Raw genomic sequence first — 25,994 nt, 5'->3', positions numbered from 1 at the left:
GAAGAAGGAAGAGTACCTGAGAAATCAGAAAGTGGAGAAAGTATGAGATTTGACTTTATCTAAAATGGAAGGAATTAGAGCAGTAGCTGGAGGGGTAGTCAGAATTGTGGAAAAGGACTTTTCCACTTTGAAGATGAGAGTCTTAGAAATATTTATATGTTTAGGAAAAGAGCCTGTAAAAGAAGGTTAAGGAAAAGGAGGGAATGATCAATCAATGGATCAAGGCCCAAGATTAAGTGTGTAAGTCTAATAGAAGAGTCTTTGAAAGGAGGAAACATATTTGAGAAGGCAGATGTTGTATATTGAAGTTGAATTTAGGGGATGAAGTAGCAATAAGCAATGAGCATATAAGCAATGGTTTATTTGCATGTATCATTAATGTTGGTTTATGGTAGTCTCTTGGGTTAGTTTTCTTTTTTAAACTTGAGTCCATACTCCTAGAGAGCAGAGGTTATACCTGCAACCATTTATTAAAAGCCTGCTGGTTGACTGAAATGTAGCCCATGATATGGGGCATAGGTTATGTATGTTGGGTCTGTCTTTACTTAATAATTGTTTTTTATAACAATTGACTTAACATTGACTTCAAATGTTAAGTGAATGACTTAACATTTGAAGTTTGACAAAAACTTCTGATTCCACAATAACATAGAAATAATTTCTTTACTATGTTCATGAAAATGTATATCATGAAACTTTGGAGAGAATTTCTCTTAATATTTACTATATGAATCATACCTATTTTGGACAAAATGTTTTTTAATAGAATTATATTAATATTCTTTTTTCCCCTTCTCACTAGTAGTTCCAAAGAACTGCTGGTTCAGATTTTAGCTCTTGCCAAGTTGTGAAAATAGTGAAGGATGCTTAAACCACTTAACATTCAAATTGTAAGTAAAGTTTATTTCTACTATTACTGTGTATATTTGGGAAACAGACTTTGGAAATAGTCGTTATCTTACATGATAACAGTGAACTTTAGTGTGATAGGACTGAATTTTTCTTAAATTTTCTTCTTAGGATGCAAAGTATTTCTATTTCATGTTTATAAATGACAAAGGAAACTAATAGTATTAAATCATTCTTAGTGAGATGAAATTTCTATTTTTATTAAAAGTGTTTTGTTTTCTCATAAAATTGATAGAAATTCTTTTAGTTTATTTCTTTATCTGTATGATATTAGTCATCAAACTCAGTAAAAAGACATAAAATTAATGGGATGATTTATTAGAAATATATTTTATTTTCTCTTTAAATATACTTACTTTTTCTACATTTTTTAATTTTGACATTTAAAAAGTCATTAGAGGGCCGGGGATTTAGCTCAGTGGTTTTGCCGCCTGCTGCGCAAGCGCAGGGACCCAAGTTCATCCCCGGTACCAAAAAAAAAAGTCATTAGAAATTTTGGTACTTTTTCTGCATGAAAAATTTAATATCCACAAAATCTAATAAGGAGTAATTTTATTTGAGGAATAATTCTGTTAGGAATAATTAATGCATAAATCCAGATGATGTGACATTTGTCTATATAAGACAAAAAACCTTCAGGGGCTTTGTTAAGAAATTACTTGAAACAGTTTGCTATATTGTGTTTTGAACTACAGTAATAGCAAAATGTTACTGAGGAAAGAATGATAAAACTATCAAAGGCATTCCAAATGGTTTCATTAGTTTATTTTTAAACTATTTTATTTGAAAGTATAAGGAACTGAAATTAACCTTAAAATTCTTGTATTCATTGTGAATATAAAATGAAATTACTTGTCATAAACAAAAGACAGGTTTTCTTAGACAGTTTTAATTATATTATTCAAACGAACAAATGTGCCAGAGAAGAATGGACTATTTAAAAATTAACAAATATTTTAATTTGTTAAATAGGCAGTTTTAGCAATTGTCTTAGCCCAGCATATTTTATGTGTTCTATACATAAAGGATTTTAAAAATTTCTTTTAAAGTATTTCAGGAATAAAATTACATCCTCATAGGGCTGGGGTTTAGCTCAGTGGTTTCGCCGACTGCTGCGCAAGCACGAGGACCCGAGTTTGATCCCCGGTACCAAAAAAAGCAAACAAACAAAAATTACATCCTCATAAAGGGAGAAAGTTGTAACATTTTATCTCCTAGACTGTAAATCTAATAATACCACCTGTATGCAGTATCTTGGTAAGAACTTATTCCATGAGTTCATGAACTTGACTCTTTAAGAAGTAGAGTGCTCATTACTGCCCTCTTTTGACACAGGGATGTAGGAACAGATCTTCTTTTTCATAGTTAATGTTAAAAGTGAGATTGCAAACTAAGTTATGCTTTATGTCTTTCCTGTGTATTTTTTTATAACTTTAAAAATTCTTCCTCTTTTAGGCTCTCTGGTTAATCATCCTTTGAAGACTGGATTTCTGGATATCTACTCTCCATCTCTATTGGCTTTTAAAACATAATTTAAACCTATAGCACTGGCAATCATCTGTGAACTCTATGAACCTTTAATTACATTGATTCATAACGTTTGAAGCTTCCTCAGGGGAAAAAACAATGACATCAGCAGTGGTTGACAGTGGAGGTTCTATTTTGGAGCTTTCCAGCAGTGGAGTAGAAAATCAAGAGGTTAGGCATCCAATGTATTACATTTCTGTTTTGTTCATAGAAATCAATGCATAAACTAATTTTGTAATGAATAGAAAACAGGTATTTGGGAGTAGAAATGTACAGTGCATGAAATTATACATGTAATGTGCCACAGATCCTTACATAATTTAGGGAACAGATTGAGGAAGGAACTGAATTTTTAGAACAGGGGTATATTAGAATGTACTTGTAGGGAGGAAAAGACTGGAAAGAAAGAACACTGTAGTATTAGTTGAGACATAAATTTAAAATCTTGATAAAATCCATTTTCTTGGATTATAGGATGAATAGAAATATACTGTACCTAAATAAGATTCATGTTAGGTTAGAATTTTGTATCTTTGTTCTTTTGTATTCTGTTATATTTAATTAGTGTGGTGATTGTATTTTAATTTATGTACTGATTAACTGTGATCATGATAAATTGGCAAAGATATTTTGAAGTTTTATACATGTAGAATTTTGGATCATTACCAGAATTTGTAATTTTCTTGTTATTGAGAACATTAAAAAATAAGAGACAGGAGGGCCGGGGATTTAGCCCAGTGGTTCCGCCGCCTGCCTTGAAAGCTCAAGGTCCTGAGTTCAATCCCCGGACCAAAAAAAAAAAGAGATAGGAATGGAAAATGGACTTTCACATCCTGGCTTCTATTCCCACCATTACTGAAGACTGACTATTGGAAGGAGTCTAAATGAAAAAGTAACAGTGCTGGCCAGGGATTTAGCTCAGTGGCATCACTCCTGCCTGTCAAGCACAAGGTCCCGAGTTTGATCCCCACTACCAAAAAAAAGTAACAGTGCTGATATAATAATGGATTTGTATTTGGTTAGACATCAATTGGGAAAGTAGACAGATTTCTGTATGGCAAGTTGGTTTTCTCTGTTTTGTATGTCTGCTATTTGTGTTTGGTATCAATATAATGGGATAGTGGTATGCTTGAGAAAAAGTTAGGGCAGTGTTCTAGGGCCTGGATTTTTTCCCCCCATTCTTGGTGTTTGTGCAATTTTCCAAGATCCACATCATCTTTGGGCAAATTCAATGGGAGGGGGATAAACTGATAATCCTTTTGTTTTTGTCAGTGGACTTGCCACCTTAGAAGTATTCCTTTTATACAAATGTAAAACTTAATGGACAAAGTCCATTAAGAGAAGCCAAAGGTGCAGAACATACTTTATTTCCATAGTCAGTTTCTTCCTTGAAGATTGAAGATTAACTTTCTGTATGATCACTTCTAAATGTCATTCACCAAAGAGATCAAGGGTCCAGGGGACTTCCATCCTCTCTTATATCACCCAGACCAAATAACTACTTCTGTCTCCAAGTAACTTTTTTTAAAAAATTTTATTTTATTGGGACATTTTAGGTATACAATATAATGACATTCATCGTTGGAAATTTGCACCTTTACATAATCTCTCTTGGTTCTTATTTTTCCCCCTTCCCCTGCCCTCCCTTCAACCCCTCCATCCCTCCCTATTTACAAAGACTTTGTTTCCATTTTTTCATTTTCTCATATTAATTCCATTCCCTTCTGTCCTTTCCCCTACCCCTCCCACTTCCCCTTCCCCTTCGCTCCTTTTCTTCCTATTTCACATTATCTATTATACCATTTAGTCCTTATTTACATCCAAGTAAATTTTCTTTATTGTATAGATTTGTTATGTTAGCATTAAACCCTATGAGGGCAGCTCCCAAGAACAACAGAATATATTTACCTTGTGTTGATTAAAAAGTATCACTAATTTAGGAAAAAAGAAGATAGTTAATTTCTGGAAGATTCCTTATATTTTTCTTTCTTTACAAGGAACCCCAGATGTTCTGGATCCAGAACTGATTTTCATAGAAGAGAGAATTTGATAAGTGAAGTGTCTTTATCAACTTGTTATTGACTAATTATGTTGTAGTCTTACAGGGTGGGCACATTTTAGGGATGAAGTCAGAAGGCAATACCCTTAGTGGGCTATTTATTTATTTACAGTATTGGAGATTGAACAACCTTTTCTCTGAGCTGTATATCCAGTCTTTTTATATATTTTTTATTTTGAGACAAGCTCTTGCTGAGTCACTAAGCTGTCCACACTAGGCTTGAATTTGCCATCCTTCTGCCACAGCCTCTCAGAGTAGTGGAATTATAGGAGGTGAGGAATGGGAACATAGAGATATCTAGGGGGAAGAAAATTCCAGGAAGAGAGAAGAGCCACTAATACTGGGAATGTATTCTGATTTACAAGAAGAGTTTTGAGGATAATGGTATTTGAAGATAGATGTTTGTCTTATGAACATTTCAGGAATACATTTCCTATATGGATAATATCTGTACTCTGAAATATAGGGTGGTGTGAAAGAAAATGACTTGTCAAGATTTCATAATTGTCTAAAATCAGAACATAAAGGAAGTATTTAAAGTGGTGGACATCTGGAGAGTTATTATGATTTTTGGGCTTTATTTCTTATAGACTTTCTTCCTGATTAAAAAATAATACATTATATTAAATTAGAATTTTTCTATTTCTGAGGCTATCACAGAAAAGTAAACTATACTCTCACTAGAGAATACAGATATAAAAATTATTTTAAAAAGAAATATATTTATTTAAAATTCAGTTATCAAATAAGCTTTAGATAAGAAATTTACTATTAAGTAAACTTAATATAATTTATTATATTACCATAAACAAGATTCTTGATGAAATGGTATTTTTTAATTCACTATCCATTTTTGATGAAAACTCCTAATATAAATATTTCCTTAACATCATTTTACAAACAGCTTATAAATTAACAGCTAGCATCCTGTTCAGTGGTGAAGTACTGGATCATTTCCTTTAAAATTAGGGCCGAGGATTTAGCTCAGTGGTTCTTTTGCCTGCTTCGCAAGCACAAGGTCCTGAGTTCTATCTCCGGTACCAAAAAAAAAATTGGAGAAAATATAAGCGTGGTCACTGATTATAAGACTTCACAAATGCACTTTGTACTTGGGTTGAAGAGATGGAAAGGGTCAGTATTGTGGGAAATGTTAATTTACCCATATGTATTTTATTCCATCTTTATCAAATGATAGAACAAGTTTGGGAAAAATTGATTATATGGACCTAAACATCATAGAGAAGAACACATGCTCTGGAATAGCCAGAACACCATCCCAGTCAAAACAATTCATTAGGTCCTTAAAGATGCAATAAGCCCAAGCCATTCCCTTTGCCTGCAAGTAGACTTCTGGCCATTCCTTTTTACTCACCAGTGGCCTGCCTTGCAACTGGATGACTGTCACCTGCAAATGGGCCATCTGACCTCTTCCTCTGTGGAAGAGGACCACCACCTTTCATCTCCACTTTCCATAGATTGAGAAGTCCTACAGACCTCCACCCCTAAGTCTCCGTAAATATGCCAGCCCTGGGCTATGATGTGTCTGTCATTTGAGGGCCCACACTGTTTCTTTGTGCCTTTAAACTTCTGTCTAATAAGTTCCTTTATGCTTCTTACTGATGTATTCTGAATATTCTTTTTCCACATTATTCTGTGGCTAGGGTGGGTTTTAAGTTCCTTTTCTCTGCTTCAGAAACCTCCCAGGACTGTTGAATGACAGTAATATCTGGCAAACAACTTGTGTACTTTGGGTGGTGAAATTGGCTCTCAGTGGGGATTGTAGAAGACTCCTTGGAACTGGATGAAAAGGCAACAGTACATTAAAAGGATTTGGACAGATGTTGGAGGCTATAAAGTAACGTAAGGAAAAACACTGGTATTTAAGAATTAGCAGGTGCCAGTAGTTAGTTTATGTGAAATAATGTAGGAAATTGCTGGGGATTTAGCTCAGTGGCAAGCGTGCAAGGTCCTGAGTTTGTATACCTGGTAGCCAAAAAAAAAAAAAGAGTAGGAAATAAGTCTGTATTAGTTTCCTGGGGCTGCTGTAACAATGTAGTGTAAATTTGGTGGCTGAAATAACAGAAGTTTATTGTCTCAGAGTTGCGAAGGCCAGCATTTTGAAATCAAGGTGTCATAGTTGGTTCCTTCTGAGAGCTATGAGCAAGAATATCCTCCATGTCTCTTTCCTAGCTTTCCTTGGCTAATAGATGATATTCTTCCTGAGTCTACATCGTTTCCCTTCCACTTTTGTCTGTGTCTGAATTTCCTATTTATTTAGCTGTGCTGGGGATCAAATTCAGAGCCTTACACCTGCTAGGCAAGGGCTTTACCACAGAGCCACACCCTCACCCCCAAATACCCCCCCCCCCGTAAGGATAATCCCATATTGGATTAGGGATCAACCTAACTGTTTTATTGTAATTTGACCAACTGCCAAGACCCTACTTCCAAATAAGGACACAATTATAGCTACTAGAGTTTAGGAGTTTAACTCTTTTTAGGGAACACAGTTGAACCAATGACAGGTGAGTGAAGGTAATGTTTCAAAGAATGTGAAAAATATGTTTAGTTTGTTAACTTTTTCTTTTAGACAAATGATGAGTCATTAAAGCTTTTCATGCAAAGTAATACAAATGGTTTTGATTGTAATGTGAAAAGGTACCCTCCAAAGTTGAAAGCAGGCCTGGCACATGCCTCTAGAGTTCAACGCAAGCCTGGACTACATAGCGAGACTCTTTCTCAAAAAAGAAACAAAAAACAAAACAAAATTGAAAGTAAACAGATTTGAAGATTATGAAGTACTTACATTGGGAAAGACACTGTGCTAATCACTTTATGCATATTTAATTTTCAAGGGACTTTGTGAGATGTGAATATTACTATAATTTATATAGTTTATTTTTTAAATGAGAAACAGGTTATAGAAGAATAGAGTAAGGCAAAAAGGGAGAGATGTTGATACTTAGTTCTAAGTAGACTTTTTAAGCTTGAAGTGTTGGCTAAAAATATTTGTCTGGTATGTCGATCATTTATATTTTGGTTCTGGAATTGAGATGGGTTAGAGTGGAGGACCCACCACTTAGTCGTCAACGTAGAGGTGCTATTTGAAACATGAGAATGATTGGGCTTCTCTGAAGAAATAGGGTAAAAAAGAAAGATGCTGAGGAGAGAGCTGTGGTAGTTGGCTGATTTTGATTTGGTGGTGATGAGAGAGAAGTGGGGACATGCCTAAGTGGAGAGGTAGAAAAGGATGGAAGAAAAAAATTTCCCAGTGCTGGGGATTGAGTTTAGTGCTTTTGCTCTGAACTGTATCCCCAGCCCTTTTTATTTTTTGAGGCAGGATCTCACTAAGTCACTAATTTTTTTTTTCTTTTTAAGTCACTAAATTGTTCCGGCTGGGCTTGAATTTGTAGTCTCTTGCCTCAGCTTCCCATAGTGCTGGGATTACAGGCCTGTCCACCACACTTGGTAAGAAAAAAAAAAAATGAGGTAATAGTCAATGTGTAAGCATATGAAGCATAGCAGCAGGGAATGGAAATTGAAATAGAATTTTTCTTTTCTTGTTTTACGGTGCTGAAAATGAAAGCCAGGGCCTCCTGCATTCTAGGCAAGTACTATGCCACCAAGGCACATGCTCAGCCCCTCATTACTGACATTTAGTGAGGAGAGTTTCAGTTAGGTAGTGGACTCCACATAAGTCAAGGATTACACTTCTTCTTGAGAAGTATATATATATAAGGATAAAAAGTAAAGATCAAGCTAGGTGTGGTGGCGCACGCCTATAATCCCAGCACTCCGGAGGCTGAGGCAGGAAGATCCTCAAGAGTTTGAGGTCAGCCTGGGATACATAATGAGTTCAGGACCAGCCTGAACTACAAAGTGAGACCCTGCCTCAAAAAAAAAAAAAAAAATCAGTTAAACTGAGTGTTTTTTGTTTTTTTTTTTTTAAATTTTCACAACAACTTTATTTGTAAAGACCACAAACTGGAGCCGAGGATGTAGCTCAGTTTTGCTGCAAATGCAAGTGCTTCCCTGGCAAGCACAAGGTCCTGAGTTTGATCCCTGGTACAAAAACAAACAAAAAAAACACCACAAACTGGAAACAATCCAAATTTCTATCAGTATTGGGCTGCATAAATTGTATTACAGTCATATAATGGAATGCTACACAGGTAAAACACGAACTGCTTGTATGTACAACATATATTATTCTTTTTTTTTTTTTGGTACCGGGGATCGAACTCGGGACCTTGCGCTTGTGAGGCAGATGGTGGAAAAGTGAACTAAAGCCCTGGCCCACCACATTATTCTTGTAGACAGTGTTGAATAAAAAACTGCATATAATTATCCTGTTTGCAAATAATTTTAAAACAAGCAAAACAAACTGATGACAATAAAGGTCAGAATAACAGTTATCTGTGTGTAGAAGAGGTATAAAGTACTTCCTGGGGTGACAAATGTTTTCTACCTTGATCTGGGAAGTGGATTCAAGAGTATATATAAAAATTCACTGAGGTATACACTTATACTTTTGAACTTTTAAGTTTTATCTCAATAAAAGAGCAAAAATATACTGAAAAATTATATAAATGGAGAGATACAATGATATGTTAACAGATAGTGTTTATCTTCCAAATATTTCTAGTTTTCCTCCATGATGCATGGGATGATTTACACTCCTTCAACTTTCGTGTGGCCAAGGACTGTAAGGACCTACAAGTTATTTGCCCAACTTTCTTTTTTCATTTCCCAAAGTGAGCAGCCAAACCTTGATGCTATCTGCTTTGTAAACCTTTGTCCCAGAATGAGTACAATTTAGAGCAGAGAGTAGTGATCTTTTTTCTATAAAGGGCCACAAGGTAAATATTTTAGGCACTGAGGGATAGTGCCACAATGGATATTTTATTGAAACTACCTAACTCTGCCACTGTAGAGAAAATCAGCCATAAGCAACACGCAAATGGACAAGACTGTACTCCAATAAACCTTTATTTAGAAACATGACAGATTTTTATCTGTGGGCTGTAGTTTGCCAGCTCCTTACCTAGAGCAGTCTTAGCCAAGTTGCAATAGATAAGTTGTTTGAGACATTAAGATTTTTTTTTACCTCATGTCAGCCTACCCCATCCTGACACAGGAATTGGTTCCCTGTTTTAAAAAGACCAAAGAACTAAAATACTGAACACACTGGCTTAGTGATTAGTTGGTAGGCATTCAGCAAATTGCTGTTGGAGGATGGAAGAAATAACTTACATAGAGCCAATTCCTATTATAGAGAGATGAAACGGTCCCTTGAGATAAACAGGAAGAGAGATAAACTATTCTTTACTAAAGAAAATATAAAAAAATAAATTATTTTGTTGTTTGGCTGCATTTGGCAAAATGTACAGAGGAGATGAACTCAGAACGGAATTGGCCAGTTTGCAGGTAGAAATGAGAACAAAGAATTCATACATTCAAGTATTTACTGAGATGTATGAGACAACTTTTTGATTACAAGATGAAAATTAGAAACCCAAAGGTTGATTAAAGCCTAGCTCTGCAGCAAAGATGACTGTCACACCTACTGTTAAGATCTCTGAATGACTATGTGCCTCAGACTACAAAGTCCACTCAAGAGTGTAACAATAGTTAATGCTTCCAATGTGACAAAAGTTATTTTAGAAAAGAGATTAAGGATATGGCTCTCTTACTTAAACCCCAAATGCCCATATTAACCAGAAATTAAGTTCAGAGAGGCATGGGAACAAGAAAGCAAAGAAATGTAGCAAATCAGAAGTACACATTAATTAGATATCACATTTGGGTATTTCCCCTGAGGAGATGAGGACATTCTGTAGGTAGGAAAGCAAGTGAAATGGATATCTAGTAACCCAAAGGCCTGAGTCATCCTTCTAATACTCTGTTAAATTTGCTTACTTTTAAATTCCAGAAGAGTCAGAAATCAATTGTAAAGTGAAGTAACAAAATAACATGCCGTTTTCTCCTAGGGTTGATGCCTACAAAAGGAAAAATGGATATTAACTTGTATGTGGCATTATCTTTTAAAAGTGTTTTTTTAAAATGCAAAAAGATTTTACCTTTTTTGTGGTTAAATGGAAAGAACTATTGAAACAGCAAAACAAAGCAAAGCCTAAGAAGAAAAGAGCCAGAATCATAATTGATAGGAAAGAAAGAGGGTATAGATGGAAGAATTTCAGTTTTTTTTAATGACTTGTATAAAATTCTAGTCCTCAAGTATTTCATGTTTTAGAAAGTTTGATTTATTTCCCACGTCTGGGGTAGGGATGGGGAGTTCATACTATAATAGTCTGGTATTAATTTTGCTATTAAAATATTATAAAGCTGGGTGCAGTGGTGTACACTTGTAGTCTAAGCTCCTCAGAGCTCAGGATTGCTTGAGACAGGTGTTCAAAGCCAGCCTGGGCAACATAGCAAGACACTTGTATATAGGCTACTTATCAGTCTGCTCCTCATTAACAGCTGTCGTATAGCCAGATAGTGCTTGCTTGTAGTCCGTGGCTATAAAGCTGAGCAAGAAGCGCATAGAGTGTTCAACTGTTGGTGTAGCCAATGTATGAGAAAGAAATGTTTTGTAATGTAAGTTGGGGGCTGGGGATTTAGCTCAGTGGTTCCAGTGCTTGCCTCCCAACCACAAGGTCCTGAGTTTGATCCCCGGTACCAAAAAAAAAAAAGAAAAAAAGTCAGACTTACATTCTTTGTCTTGTACAAAGTAAGAAATTGTTAGCTAACATAATGTACTTTGTATTTTATGTATGTATGTATGTATGTATGTATGTATGTATTTATTTATTTTTTGGTACCAGGGATCGAACTTGGGTCCTTGCGCTTGCGCAGCAGGTGGCGAAACCACTGAGCTAAATCCCCGGCCTTGTACTTTGTATTTTAAAAGTAATTTTGCTGTATCCTCGTTTTATAACTTAAATTTTTGATGAAATGTTTAATACAAAATGAAGAGTGTATGAAATACATATATAGCTGGGTGTGGTGGTGCACACCTGTAGTCCCAGTACTTGGGAGGCTGAGGTAGGAGGATCGCTGCATGTTTGAGACCAGCCTGGTGTATGTAGTGAGTTCAAGGATAGCCTGAACTAAATAGCGAGACCCTGTCTTTTAAAAAAATTATATATGTGTGTGTGTGTATGTAACAAAAACGTACATGTTGCCTATCACTCAGGTTAAGATATGCAAATTATTAACTGGTATTTTAGAATACTAAATGTGCCCCTTTCTTACATCCTGTTCTGGTCCCCAAAGGTGCCATTGTCTTGATCTACATATTTTTATTTTCCTCATAGGTTTTTTTATCATTTGTAGAAATATTTCTAGACATATGTTATTTTGAAAAAGTGACTGGAGTACTGTCTTAGTTACTGAGACACAATACCTGACACCCACAACTTAAAGGAGGAAAGGTTTATTTTGGCTCACAGTCTGTAAAGGTTTCAGTCAATAGTCAGCTGACTCCAAAAGAGGGCGGGCGGCATGGCAGAGGCTGGAAGCAGAGAGATTAAGGAGGTGGAAGGAAGACACCTCCCCAGGCCACGCCCCCAGTGACCACCTCCTCCAACCAGTCTTGGCCTCCCTGTCACATTTAACTGTAAACTCATCAGTGGACTAATATACTCATGGGAATCATGCTCCCATGATCCAGTCACCTTGCCCAAACCCCACCTGTGAGCACCTGAGGCTTTGGGGAGATACCTAGATAGAAACCATACAGATACCTAGCTGAATTTGGGAAGGTTATTATTCTAAGCCTCTTAGGAGAAAGCATCCAGATAGAAGATCACCGAGTTTTTGGCGCTTGTCCTTAGATAATCAGTGGCAGTATCAGGAATGAGTTCTTGGAAATCTGAGGCACATCCTGGTCAGTTATCTGGCTGTGCTGCAGTGTGAACTGGCTATTACATATTTATTCAGTTTATATGATCATGAGAAGAGTTCTGTTTTATGGTTTTTGTTTCTAAGCTTATGGTGGTCACCTCCAACACTTACTAGGGGTAGAGCAAAGCAGAACACATTTTGGGGGTGAAATGAATGTCTTCAGTTGGGCCCAGAGAGCAGGGAAGGTGGAGTGAGTAGGTACATCAAAGCCAGCCAGATGTGGGGAGAGTCTGGAACAGGCTCCCCTGGGCCTCTGTCCTTCTGAGAGCGTTTGTGGTCATCATAGTCATGGCAGCGCACCATGATGTGTCAGGATCACTTTCTACTGCCTGGACTGGTTACCGTTTAAGTCTGGTGCATAGCTTGCATCCCAGATCTCGCTTTACAATCTTCCTGAAGATTCCTATTTTGTTTGTCACATGTTGGATTTCCTGGGTCCTAAATTGGCTTTGTTTTTTAAAAAGTTTACTTTTTTTGGATGGGATACCTCTTCAGTTGCATCTTAAGAAAGGTAAATGTTTTGAGATTGTGTCTCAAATATTTTTATTCCATTTTCGTAAGATAGTTTGGGTGCTGAATTCTAGGTTGGAAATACTTTTCTTTCATAATTTTGAAGAAATTGCTCCACTGTCATCTTCCTTCCCCATATGACTGTTGAGAAGACTGAAGTCTGTTCTAATTTTTTTTGTGTGTGTGTGTGTGTGTTGTAATTCTTTATACTCTGTTTAGCCAGGTTATTTCTAGAGTCATGTTTTTGTCCCCAGTATTATGATATATCACAGTGATGTGTCTCAGTGTAGGTGGTTTTTTTTTGTATTGGGGATCGAACTCAGGACCTTGTGCTTGTGAGGACCACTGAGCTAAGTCCCTGGCCCAGGTGTTCCTTTTTTTACTTGACACTTGGTGAGTTCTTTCAGGTGTGTAGTTTATATACTCAGCTCTAGAACATTTTCTTTATTTACTTCTTCATTTTGTTCTAAACATTTTGTTTTTCTCCTTTTCTGTCCTGTCCTATTTGCTTTTTCTGGATCTCCTGTTACTCACATTTTTGGACCTCTAAGACTGGCCTCTTCATATTGTTTAACATTTTTCTCTGGTTCCTAGAGATTGCTTCATTTTTATTTTTCAAGTCTCTGTTGCTGCTGCTGCCGCCCTTCCTCCTCCTCCTCTTCTTGCTCCTCACTTCCTTTTTCTTCTCTCCTATACTCCTCCCCCTCTTCTTCCACAAAACTCTGTTGTTTCTAGTTCTTCTTCCTGTCCTTCTTGTTCTTTCTTCTTTCTTTTCCTTCTCCACAAAACTGTTGATTCTTTTCCTCCTCCTTTTTCTTCTTCTTCCTCTTTCCTCTTTCTTTTTCTTTTTTTCTTCTTTTTTTTTTTGGTACCAGGGGTTGAACTCAGGACCTTGCACTTGTGAGGCAGGTGGTGGAACCACTGGGCTAAATCCCTGGCCCTCTCTTTCCTCTTTCTTTCTCCCCCTCCCCAAATCTCTGTTGCTGTTTCTTCTCCTCTATGAGCCTCTGTTATTTCTTCCTCTTTTTCTTCTTTTTTCTCCTCCGCATCTTCCTGGTGGTGCTTAGGGATTGAAGCCAGAGCAAGCACTGTACCACTGAGGTACATCTCTGGCCCTATTTCCTCATTTCAACTCTTGTGTTTTTAATTTTCTAGAACTCCTTTATCTTTTATTTTAACATATTCTTTACTAAGTTGTGTCCTCTGTTTTCTGGAGAGAAATATTACCTCTGGGAGGAGACACGCAGTGGTGTTGTCTCTGGATTTGCTGAGCAGTAGTGTGTCCTTCCCAGCGTTTCTTGCTCTCCTGGGCCTGCTGAAGTACCTGGTACTCATTTATAGACTTTCAGTCTTTGAAGATTTTGTTGCTCTTAGCTTTTTGTGTTTGTTGTTCTTACTTCTTCTCTTGTGAGTTTAGGCATAAAATACTTTTACTGCTGTTCTAGTGCCTTTCATAAGGGAATAAAATTATAGGCCTGTTTTTAATCCACCATCTTAATTCTCAAGCCCCAGTTATTTAAAATGTTTAATCCATGTCTTTGGAAACTTTAAAAGATGATTCAAGTTAGCTCTTTTCATCTCTTGTTTTTACATTAATATTTGTAATACTCTTGTGTGGAGTGCTTAGGGCTGTATGAGCTCTAGGATTTATAAGTGAATCTAGAATCTGTGAATAAATGGTTGATTGTTTTTAAAATTTGCTCTTATAGGAAAGTGAAAAGGTTGCTGAGTACCCAGCAGTGATTGTGGAGCCAGTCCCCAGTGCCAGATTAGAGCAGGGCTATGCAGCCCAGGTTCTGGTTTATGATGATGAGACTTATCTGATGCAAGATGTGGCAGAAGAACAAGAAGTTGAGACCGAGAATGTGGAAACAGGTAGACATCTTGTAAAATGTTCATTACTTAACACTTTCTTATTTTGCAAACATTAGCATTATGATTGCCAGGTAAATCTTGTATTGCACAACCTCTTCTTAATGCTATTTAGTATAACTTGGGAACCAGCGAAACATCTCTGTTTCTGAGAATTTATATAGATTTAATAGACTTCTACATTTTAATTCTTAGAGATGTAACAGAGCTTCATGTCATGGGCCCTACAGACAAAATTATGGCTCCATAATGATAAAATAATTATTTGAGGGGGGAGCACAGATTCTGGTTGTTACCTCGTTACTGACCTCTGCTACTTATAGAGGTCAGTAGGTTAGTATATGAAATAACTTTTTAAATTAAAAAGAAGTACAACACTCTCATTCTATAACTCTTTAAAAATCAATATTTTTGGGGCAGAATTTTTTTTCCTTTAGGTCAGAAGTAGGTATCATTGTAGTGATCAGATTCCTTTTCCTTTTTAATCTTAGAAATCTTGGTATTTCCATCTGGCTATGGCTGTACATATCATTGGGGGAGGGTTTGCTATATCCTCAGCCCTTTTTTTATCTTTTCGTTTTGAGATGCTCTTGCTAAATTGGGGTCTTGCTAAATTGCCCAGGCTGGGTTTGGAGTGGTGATCCTCCTTCCTCAGCCTCCCTGAGTGCTGGGATTACAGGTATGCACCACAATACCCAGATAACTATATATTTAGTTGGTGAATTACTATATATTGTTGGTGACCCTATGGCATGCATGTGGTTTTTCTTTTAAGACAAAAGCTGTTAACGTATGAATTGTTTTTCCTAAACTAAAACCTCAGTATTCAGGTTTAATTGCAGTGTTGGTACTTTGTGATAAATAAGTGGGTTTTAGGTTGCAGTTTTGGCACTCACCTCTAAAAGGTTTGCAGTCACTGGTACACTATATAATTCTTGGGGAAATCTTTTCACTTTTGTTGTGACCATAAAAAAATAGAGTATTTTCCTAGAAGGATTGTAGTAACCATTATGCAATAGTAAACATGAAAATTTATTTTAAGCTACCTGTTAATATTGGAAAATAATACTTAATACTTGATTTATAGGCCTAGTAAAATACATTCAGATAAATTTCTATAAATGTAGTAAACCTCACAATTAAAGGTTTTGAGCATTTGATGTCTTTGTGCTCTGCCTGGTGGTACTCTGGGGCTGCTATCTTCTTCTAGTTTAAAGGCTTTTTTTTTTTTTTTGGTTGTTATTGACCTGAGAGATTTGAAATTACTTTGCTCTTGAAAGCAGTGATGATAACTATATTAGCAAATGACAGGTGAAAATACTACTCAGTTTATTTTTATCAAAGAAAGCAACCAGCTGGGTGTGATGTTGAACACCTATAATCCCAGTACTTGAGAGGCAGGAGGATTACATAGCAAGACCCTGTCTCAGGAAAATAAAAAATTAATTAAAAAACCAGGAAGCTGGACATAGTGGTGAATGCCTGTAATCCCAGCACTTGGGAGGCTGATGCAGAGGGATCCCTGCGAGTTTGAGGCCAGCCTGGGCTACATAGTCAGATCCTGTCTCAAAAAGCCAAAAAACCAAAACAAAATAGAAAAACCCCACCAGGAAACCAGACACTTTATAAAGGCTTCTTGACTATGTGTAGGGTGGGACCTTCCTCACAGTAGATAATATGTGCCTCTTTACTAGGGTTTGGAGAATTTTCCAGTCTGAAGGTAGAAGTATAGTGGCTGAAATGAATTTTCTTCTTGGGAAAAAGATAGAATAGCTGAAAGTATTAGATACGATGATATTTTGGAGTATATATTATACTGATTTTACTATTTTCACTTAACCAAATAAAACAAATAGCACAAGAAACCATGTGATAGGTACAGCACCCCTCCCCCCCATACAAAAAAGTGTAATAGTTGAATGAAGTTGAATGAAAAAAAGGGCAGAACCTGTTTGAAATTTCTGGATGATGTTTTGATCAAGTAATAAGGAGAACTGAATTTTGGTATCAAATTAGAAACTTTAAAAAGCTGGGCATGGTGGCATATGCCTAAAACCGCAGCACTTGGGAGGCTGAGGCAGGGAGATTACCGTGAATTCAAGGCCAACCTGAACTACACAGGGAGACCCTGTCTCAAAAAAAAAACACCAGAAAAAACAAAACTTAATACTACAGTGCTAAATTTGCATAAGTAGATAAATGTTTATTAAAATACTGGAGCAGGTCACCAAATGTTATTAGTTGTATAATTGACTGTAAATGTTACATTAATTTAATTTCAGTAAAAGGAATTTTAAATAGGAAGCGAATGTGATCTGCATAAAGAGTTAAATTGCCATCTGGGGATTTAGCTTAGTGGTTCCGCGTGCCCCTGCAAGCAGAAGGACCCGAGTTCGATCCCTGGTACCAAGAAAGAAAGGAAGAGAGAGAGAGAGAGAGAGAGAGAGAGAGAGAGAGAAAGGGAGAGAGAAAGAGGGAGAGAAAGAGGGAGAGAGAGAGGAGAGAGGAGAGAGAGAGAAAGAAAGAATGAAAGAATTAAATTGTCTTAGTTTTCTTGAGCTCTGAGAGTGATGATATTCACGGGCAGAGATGAGGGACTGATGTGAGAGTGGTGGAAGTCTGGGGAAAAGGACTTTTGTGATTGTTTTATAGGTGCCCCTTGAGTACTTGATAATGATTTTTAGACTTACTTTTCTTGACACAAAAGGAAATGTTAGCAAGTCACATACACTATTCTAAAATACTATGAAGTTTTTCTTACGTATCTAATTCCATTTTGACTCATGAGTTTCAGTGTAAATTTTTAAGGGTTGTTTAGTAGTCATAGATTCATTTTTATATCAACAAATCTGAGCTTTATTTTGTTTCTATCTTTTTAAATCCTGCATTTTGAATGAATAAAACTCTAAATTTTCATTCTTCTGATACCTAAATCATACATGGATGAATAAAAGTTATTCTGACTTAATCTAGTGCATGTATTCTTTTAGGTAGTGATTAGGATCAGGTTCTTTTCTTGTAACAGTAATTTGTGACTTAAATTCCAAATATATTTGGGTTTTGGAAAAGAAACTGGGAAGACAAGTAAAAGTAATGTTACAAGATGGCAGTTTTTATTTGATGAATTAGGGGAATTGAGATCTGTGTAGAGTAAGATTTCCATGTATACATCTAGGAAACACTTCTGGAATGCCACCTACATTATAATTTAGATTATATGTTGTTGTATCAGTTCAGAATGCTCATAGTTACATTTATTAATCTTTTATGTTTTCTGCATATTTACATTGAAGTTTTTCTTCTTTTATTCCTATATTATTATTCCTATAATATATTATTATTATATAATTCCTGTAATATATTTCTTTTATTCCTGTATACTCATAGGTTTGTGTCTATATTAGAAAAATTGGGCCGGGGATGTAGCTCAGTGGCACTGTGCCTGCCTTGCAAGTGCAAGGTCCTGAGTTCGATCCCAGGTACCAAAAAAAAAAAAGAAAAGTAATCTCATTAGTATCCAAGTAGGAGTACTCAAATCATATAATAATTTGCATTTAGCTATCTTCATTATTTTGTGTATAAAAGGATTTTTCATTTTGTTAGTAATTTGGGGCTATTTTGCCCCCCCAAAAATAATAAAGGGCTAGTTATAGACCTGTGGGTGGGATTAGGATGACCGCAAGAGAGCCTGGTACTCCTGAGCTAATACAGTAACAGAGCAATTTCTGCTCTTAGACTCAAAGGCCAAGGAAAAGGAGGGGGTACTAGAATCCAGAAAAAGCAGTTTTAGAGAGTCATCTTGGGAGAATCTAGGACCTTGGTCAAAGGACACAGTTGGTTGGAGCACAGTGCCACAGAAAGGGAGCCAGGGGTTAAGTTTCCTCACTTAAAAAAAATTTTCATCTCTCTGTATAATCCCTGCCCAAGGCGCTCCATTGACCAAACCCAGGCTGAGGCCCAGTGAGCCCTGTTGATGGCATCAGTTTCCTAGGAGACAGCAGGGTAAAGAAAGATGGAGAAAAAATTGGGAGGGGCAAATAGTACAACAGAAGCTTGAGGTCCAGGAGAGATTGATTTGGAAATCTTTCTCATTTGAATCCATGGAAATAAATTCGATCTCCAAGGGGAAAGGTTGTTGAGAAATTTGCCTATGAGGGAAGATTTTTTTTTTTTTTTTTTTTGCAGAGAGAGTCTCACTATGTAGCCCAGGCTGACCTCAAACTCATGGCGATCCTCCTGCCTCAGCCTCCTGAGTGCTGGGATTATAGGCCTGCGGCACCACACCTGACCTATGGGGGAAGATCTTAAATTCTGTGTTTGTCTGTGATAGAGAACACAAGGATGCAGAATTAAAGAATTACTCTTAGGAGATGCTTATGTTTTAGAGAACAGAAGAGCCAAGGAATGGTCTAACAAGAGAAAATTCTGGGCGCTGTGAGCTTAATTTTTTTTTTTTTCCTTTAAAAGCTTTGTAGGTAGCTTTCTGTACTAGAAACGGAAAGAATATTGAGTTGGAGTAGTTCTGGTCTCAGATTTCTCTGTTATTATTTAGCAGGACATAAACTTCACTGTTATAATAAAACTGTTCCACTGTCATGAAAGAGAAATTCCGGTTTTTGAGAATTCTATAAAAGAAAGCACAGTGCTTGTGACATATAAATGTTTCCTTGACTTCATTAGCACTTTTCTATGTGTCTTCAAATGTGGACAGGTATTTATGCTTTGAAGAAGAATATTTGTTTAACTTGTTTATATCTGTATTATTTTTTCTTCTTTCATTCCTACTTGTAAAAAATGCTTCATACGGGCCAGGGATTTAGCTCAGTGGTTTCACCACCTGCTATGCAAGCTCAGGGACCCGAGTTCAATCCCCGGTACCAAAAAAAAAAAAAAGGCTTCATACTTTGATTTATACTTCTTCCTTGTCCTTCCTTAACTTACTGTGCTCCTGCATCTACGTTTATCCTTCTACTGAAGGTTTTTTTTGTTGTTGTTGTTGTTTTCTGTACCAGGGATTGAACTCAGATCCTTGCACTTGCAGGGCAGGTGGCGGAACCACTGAGCTAAATTCCCAGCCCTAAAGGATTTAAAAAAAAACAAAACCAAACAAACTGGATTTCAAAGGCTACTTTTCTGTCAAACTCAGTGACCTATTGAATCATCCACAAGTAGATTCTCCATAACCTGGCCATTTTATCTGGCGAGAGCACTGTATTTCCCAGCTCTTTTCTTTAAGGCCCATTGCCTGACTGGTGCTATTTTTGCTTCTGAACTTGAGGGTTTCCTGTATCCATCATGTGCTTGGGCATCATCCATTCTTTAAGGCACAACTATCTGAAACTTTCCCACAACTGTTATGGCCTGTAGAATCACTCTTTTGTTTTTTGTACTGGGGATCACACTCGGGACCTTCCCCTTGGGAGACACCACTGAGAATCACTCTCTTTTATGATCTTTTGTTACACCATTTAGGCAGTTCTTATATATACCTACTTTGTTTTTGAATATAGTGTTGAACATATAATAGCTAATTTGGAAATATAAATCAAGACAAATTAAATTTCAAGTTAGTATTGTAGTAAAATCAAGAGCCAAGTATGTAAAAATCTTACTTTCTTTTTTGTTAAATATGCACTAAGTATTTATTACCTTAAGGTTACTGAAAATATGAAAAGGTAGTCATCCAAAAATCATAAATAGTCATCTGAAGTATTAGATCAAAGTCAAGATGTTATGTTTAGATGAACTTTGTCTCATAATCCCAGTTTTAATTCTTGCTTCTAGCTAAATTTGGTTATTTTTATAACAAAAGCAATATATATGTTCGGTGGAAAAATTGAGAAGTACTGCAAAAATAAACTGAAATCATCACCTATACATTGTCTTACCAGCAAGGAGAGCAAGGACTGCTATGTTGCCCATCGTCGGAGTGACTTCTGCCTCAGAGAGCTGGAACCCAGGCACATGCTAACTTACCTAGCTGACTGCTGCTTTCTTTTACATTTCTTTCTGGTCTTTTGTTTTTTGTTTTTTGAAACAAGGTCTTGCTGTGTAGTTCAGACTGGCCTTGAACTCACTATGCAGCCCAGACTGGCCTCAAACTCACAGTGATCCTCCTGCCTCTGCCTCCCGAGTGCTGGGATCACAGGCATGTGGCACCACATCCAGCCTTCTAGTCTTTTAATGTACATTTTAAGCATAATTACCTTGTTATATGTAACACAAGTACACTTATCAATCTTTACTAATAAACATTGGCTGTGAAATATCCTTTTAGCTTCCTACTTCTCTCTTCTGATCAGTATGGAGATGATTTTGCTTCTTAACCGGGCATCAAAACCTGAGACGTTACCAGGTGCGGTGGTGCATGTCTGTAACCCCTGTTCTGTGTCTGGGAGGCTGAGGCAGAAGGATTACAAATTTGAACCCAGCCTGGGGAATTTAGCAACTTAATGAGACCTTGTCTCAAAATAAAAAATAAAAAGGGTTCAGGATGTAACTCAGTGCAGGTTCAGTAGCCAGTATCAACAAAAAGCAAAAACCCAAAGAAGACATGAAAAATTGCTCTTAATGGTTATAATTAATTATAAAGAAAACTTTAAAAACGTATTTATTTATTTATTTTTTGGTACTGGGGATCGAACTTGGGACCTTGGGCTTGTGAGGCAGGCACTGGAACCACTGAACTAAATCTCTGGGACTACAAACCTTTTTTAGTGAGCAAAACATTTCTATTTAAAGATTAATTGAAAAGATAGATGAATAATAAGAATTTTTATATAATTCAGTAAGAAAACTGCTTTTTTTAAATGAAAGTTTAGGCTCTTAAAATACAGAAAATAAAAATCAGATTTTTCTGTTGAAAAATTAGAAGCTAAATTTCTTTCTTGAAAAATATCAGGACTAATTTGAGTTCATGACGAGCTGTGATAACTTTTGTAATTGTTACACCATCAGAAACCCTCCCTGTGGCACAAAAGGACTCTTTTAATTAGAAAATATTGTTGCCACAGGGAGGTAGAAGAGCGACATGACAAACTGGGGACCTGAAAAGGAGCCCCTGTCCTAGGATTACCAGAGGTGAAAGAGTTTGAGCCAGAAGGAAGACAATTCTGGTAGGTTGGTTTTTAATTTATTGAGAATGTTTATATTTTTATATTTCATCAAAATTATTTCATCTACCGGTACCATTTTTTAAAAGGTGACAAAGATTTCTCTTGAAGGTGGGAGAAATAATGAAATAGTGGTTTTCCTTCTAAACAATTTGTTGTTATTCCTGATTCCTGATGCTTGTTTTTCTTTTCTTTTTTTTTTTTGGTACCAGGAATTGAACTCAGGGCCTCAAGCTTGCCAGCAAGGCAGGCGCTGTACCGCTGAGCTACATCCCCGGCCCATTTGTGTCTTTTAATAAATGAAACTCTGCTTCTTTGGAAGCAGCTATTGATTGAGCATCTTCAGTTCTTTCTTTTTTTTCTTCTCTTTTTAATCTAGACATTTTACTAAATTTTATTTATTTATTTTGTGGGGCCATTGAGATAAGCCTTGCTATATAGCTCAGGCTGGCCTTGAACTCACTGTGTAGTCCAGGGTGGCCTTGAATTTATGGCAATCCTCCTGTCTCAGCCTCCTGAGTACTGGGATTATAGGTGTGCACCGATGCCCAGAACTCCTAAATTAAAAAAAAGTTTTCTTATGTTTTGAGGTTAGATACAGGTTTTCCAAAGTGGCAAAATATTAGTTTTCATTCTAGAATTATTTAAATTGTAATAATGTTATGATATAAATCATTAGAAAGCATTGAAGAAAAATTTTAAATATTTTATATCTGTACTCTATGTAACCTAAAATGCTATCAATGGTAAGAAATGTGACTTTTATACCATTAAAGGAAAAAATGCTGCCAATTTTACATTTAAATAGTTAATTTTAAGATAATGTACTGATTTCAGAAATGTGGAGATGTGAAAAAAATGTGCATCTTAGAATTATTATTTCCTTGGAAATAGACATTAAAATATCTGGCTTATGAAAAATAGAGGTGAGTTGCAGTGTGGAAGTCTTCATGTGTGCGGAGTAAGCACTCAATTCATTACTGTCTTTAGAGGCAGAATATTTAAAATAAAAATCATTTAACTATTATTTAAAAGTGTTCTAGGGGCTGGGAGTGTAACTCAATGGTAGAGTGTTTGCCTAGCATGTTTAAGGTTCTGAGTTTGATCCCCAGCATCAAGTTAAAAAAAAAAGTTAAAAGCGTTTGAACTAGTTGTAAGGCATTGGATTATGGAGAGACAGAAAGTTTAAAAAAAGTATTTTTACAGGACACATTTACTTCAGTAGTTTCATCCTAGTTGTCAGTTTGTAATGGGATTCTGTGATTTAAAAAGAAAATGAATTGAAGCTTCTGCTTTTTAAACTATCATTTTAAAACGAGGTCCTTTCAAAGCTCTTTAAAATAGCCACAGATTTTTATTGCACTCAACTATGTCTTATATATTATTAATTATGTGAAGGAGAAAATGGTGGCCAAAAGCAAAGAACTGCTCTGTCAATAAAGCAGAAATTACAAGGAATGATATTTTTATATTTTTCATAAATATCTATGTTATATAAAGTGAAAAGTTTATCTAGACTGTAGATCATTAAAGGGTGTTGGTTTTGGAAACTAGTAGCATTCATTGCTTTGTACTCAGGCTTTTTCAGCACTAGTTAATTTTTAATTTTGCTCTACAGTAGTGTGTCTAATAAAATTTTTATTAATTCAGATGGAAAATTAAAAATAAATTTTACTTTGTATTTTTAAGGTCTACAACATGTGTGCTATAGGTGGTAAATTGGTTAGTATAGTGAAGCAGATTAACATATGTCACCTCATGCACTTTTTTGTGACAAGAGCCCTTAAAATCCACCAATTTAACAAAAATCCCTAGTACCATACAATTAATTTTAGTCCTCACATTGTACATTCTTTGACCTATGTCTTCCCATATGAATTCCCCCCTCCCACCCACTGTCCTATTTTTTTTCTTATAATGTTGTCAAGTAAGGGTAGCTCACCTTTTTTAGATGAACAAATGAAAATGCTTTAAAACACATCTAGATAGAGCCATACATCCGTTCAGCCACTGGTCAGCACATACTGAGGGCTTGCAAGTATACTGGGCTCAATGCTGATTTTCTTGTAAACAAAACCCTCTTTGCCCTCACTGGGCTTTCAGCTTTGTGGAGATGAACCATTAAATTATTACACTAAAATGTGATGAATATTATGATAGGATCAATTAAAGATTTAGGGAAGTGAAAATCATGAGAATCCTGGGGAGGGGTGTCAGAGAATGCCTCCTTGAGAAAGTGAAGAGAGAAGGGTTTGAGGTCATTAGCCAGGTAGAAAATAGCAAGGTTAAAAGTCTAGAAGAAGGAGAATATGGCTTACTTGATTGGCTGAAATAGATTCAGTATGCCTAGAATATGGTTTATGAGAAAGGGAGGAGATTAAAATGAGGCTAAGGGCCAGGGATTTAGCTCAGTGGTTCCGGTGCCTGCCACACAAGCTCAAGGTCCCAAGTTCGATCCCCAGTACCAAAAAATAATAAAATAAATAAAATAAAATAAAATGAGGCTAAAGAGGTTAAAAAAAATCTTACTGCTGAGAGCTATTTTGTTTGTTTTTTAGCATCGGGATTTAGACTCAGGGCCTCCTGCATGCTAGACAAAAGCTCTACTACTGAGCACATCCCCAGCCTTTTAAAAAACAATTTTAGCTGGACATGGTGGTGCACACCTGTAATTCCAGCACTCTAGAGGATCACTATGAGTTCAAGGCTAGCCTGAACTACATGGCAAGACTCTGTCATCCCCCCCCCCCCCCCCCGCAAATATATATAGCTGCCCAGATTTGTCAGAATTTGGAATCCTTCTACCTCAGCCTCTCAGGTAGCTGGGATTACTGGGGTAAATCACTGCACCCAATATGGCTGGCTTTGAATTCTGTCTGTGAATCTGTCTTTTTGGGGAGGGAGGCAAAGGGAGTTATTAAAGGCAATTGCAAGCCTGTTAAGACTGGTAAGCAAAGTTTTTAAAAAATACAAATGAAGTTGCTTCCAAGCTAGTGAGTGGTGTAAATGAAAAGAAATAAAATTTGTCAAAGAAGTACCTAAAATAAAGTCTGAACTCCTTAGCTCCTCATTGAAGTCTCTTGTTACCTAGTTAACTCTTCTTAGTCACTTCCACTAAATTGTGTGCCTCTACAGATTTGGGCTATAGGTATACTCATTGCCTGTATTACACTAGTTGTAAAAGTGATAGAGATTAAGATAGCTGCAAGCTATCCTTTCTTTTTGGAATAAGACATTGGGTGCTTTGGTACAATGCAGTTTCAGGAGGAGGGATCACTGTGCCTTATCCACCCTCTACGCCGTTGGTGTAAATTGTGGGTTTTACTATAACTTGGCTGATACTCCCAACAGTAGTTCTGATTGAATGCTGTGACCCTTTGTTACATTTGTTAGGTTTATCTGAGTTGGTAATCTCTCAGTCATATAATAGCAATATTATTTTGATCATTTGGACTAAGAAGAATAAGTTGATGTATTTCTTTTGGTTCTGATGTCTTTGAAGACTAACCTATATGTAACAGTTATCTTGAAACTGTTAGTATTTTCAGCATTGCACACAGTCAGCTGATTTACATTTTCACTGGCATCATAGACAGTATTGTGGGCCTTATAGTAAATTCCATAAACATGGTATTGTTCGTATTTAGGTGGCCTCCCAAAGCCTCATGCAGTCACAGGTGGGGCTTTTTCAGAGGTAGCTGAATCTAAAGTATATGACTGATTAGTTGTACAATGCTAGGATTAAAGATGAGTGATTACTAAATCAGTCCACTAATTGGTTTGGCATTGCCCTAATCCCAGCAGCCAGAATACAATATAAAGGACAGAAAGAGGCTTGTCTTGCCCCTTGCTTGCTTTGCTACCTTCTGCCTGCCATGAACGGTTTCTCCTCTGTGATGCCACCTGGCCTTGGAGCCAGCCGATGACAAATCTCTACAAACTGTGAGCTTTTCCCCTTTACCTTCGGGTGTCAGGTATTTTGTCTCAGCAACAAGAAAAGTAAGACAGCATCATTATACATAGAAGAGCTGTGTAACTATATAAAAGGGCTTTATGCTGGGCATAGTGGCATACGCCTGTAATCCTAGCACTTGAGA

The 25,994-nt window shown here is 36.6% G+C and overlaps 1 protein-coding gene across 11 annotated transcripts in view; it reads left to right on the top strand.

Annotated features, from left to right (window-relative positions):
* Window positions 1-25,994, top strand: part of Elf2 (E74 like ETS transcription factor 2) — a 100,168-nt gene that overhangs the window by 28,188 nt on the left and 45,986 nt on the right. For 7 of the 11 annotated variants that reach the window (XM_087193293.1, XM_013075894.3, XM_087193294.1 and 4 more), the window contains 3 exons: window positions 803-890; window positions 2,365-2,607; window positions 14,623-14,788. The exons of 2 other annotated variants lie outside the window; for them this stretch is intronic. In XM_087193293.1, the coding sequence (XP_087049419.1) occupies window positions 2,536-2,607; window positions 14,623-14,788 (238 nt within the window). In that variant the 5' untranslated portion in view covers window positions 803-890; window positions 2,365-2,535. Of the gene's footprint in view, window positions 1-802; window positions 891-2,364; window positions 2,608-14,622; window positions 14,789-21,798; window positions 21,901-25,994 lie in introns of those variants that run through there. 2 more of the 11 variants (XM_021236504.2, XM_021236502.2) reach the window with 1 other exon arrangement.

Source organism: Heterocephalus glaber, unplaced genomic scaffold (assembly GCF_053883595.1).
Source record: "Heterocephalus glaber isolate CG9 unplaced genomic scaffold, H.glaber_assembly_v1.0 deba00001586, whole genome shotgun sequence".
In the NCBI taxonomy this organism is placed as follows: Eukaryota; Metazoa; Chordata; class Mammalia; order Rodentia; family Bathyergidae; genus Heterocephalus; species Heterocephalus glaber.
Note: the sequence above shows the minus strand (reverse complement) of the source record. Positions and strands in the feature narration are given on the sequence as shown.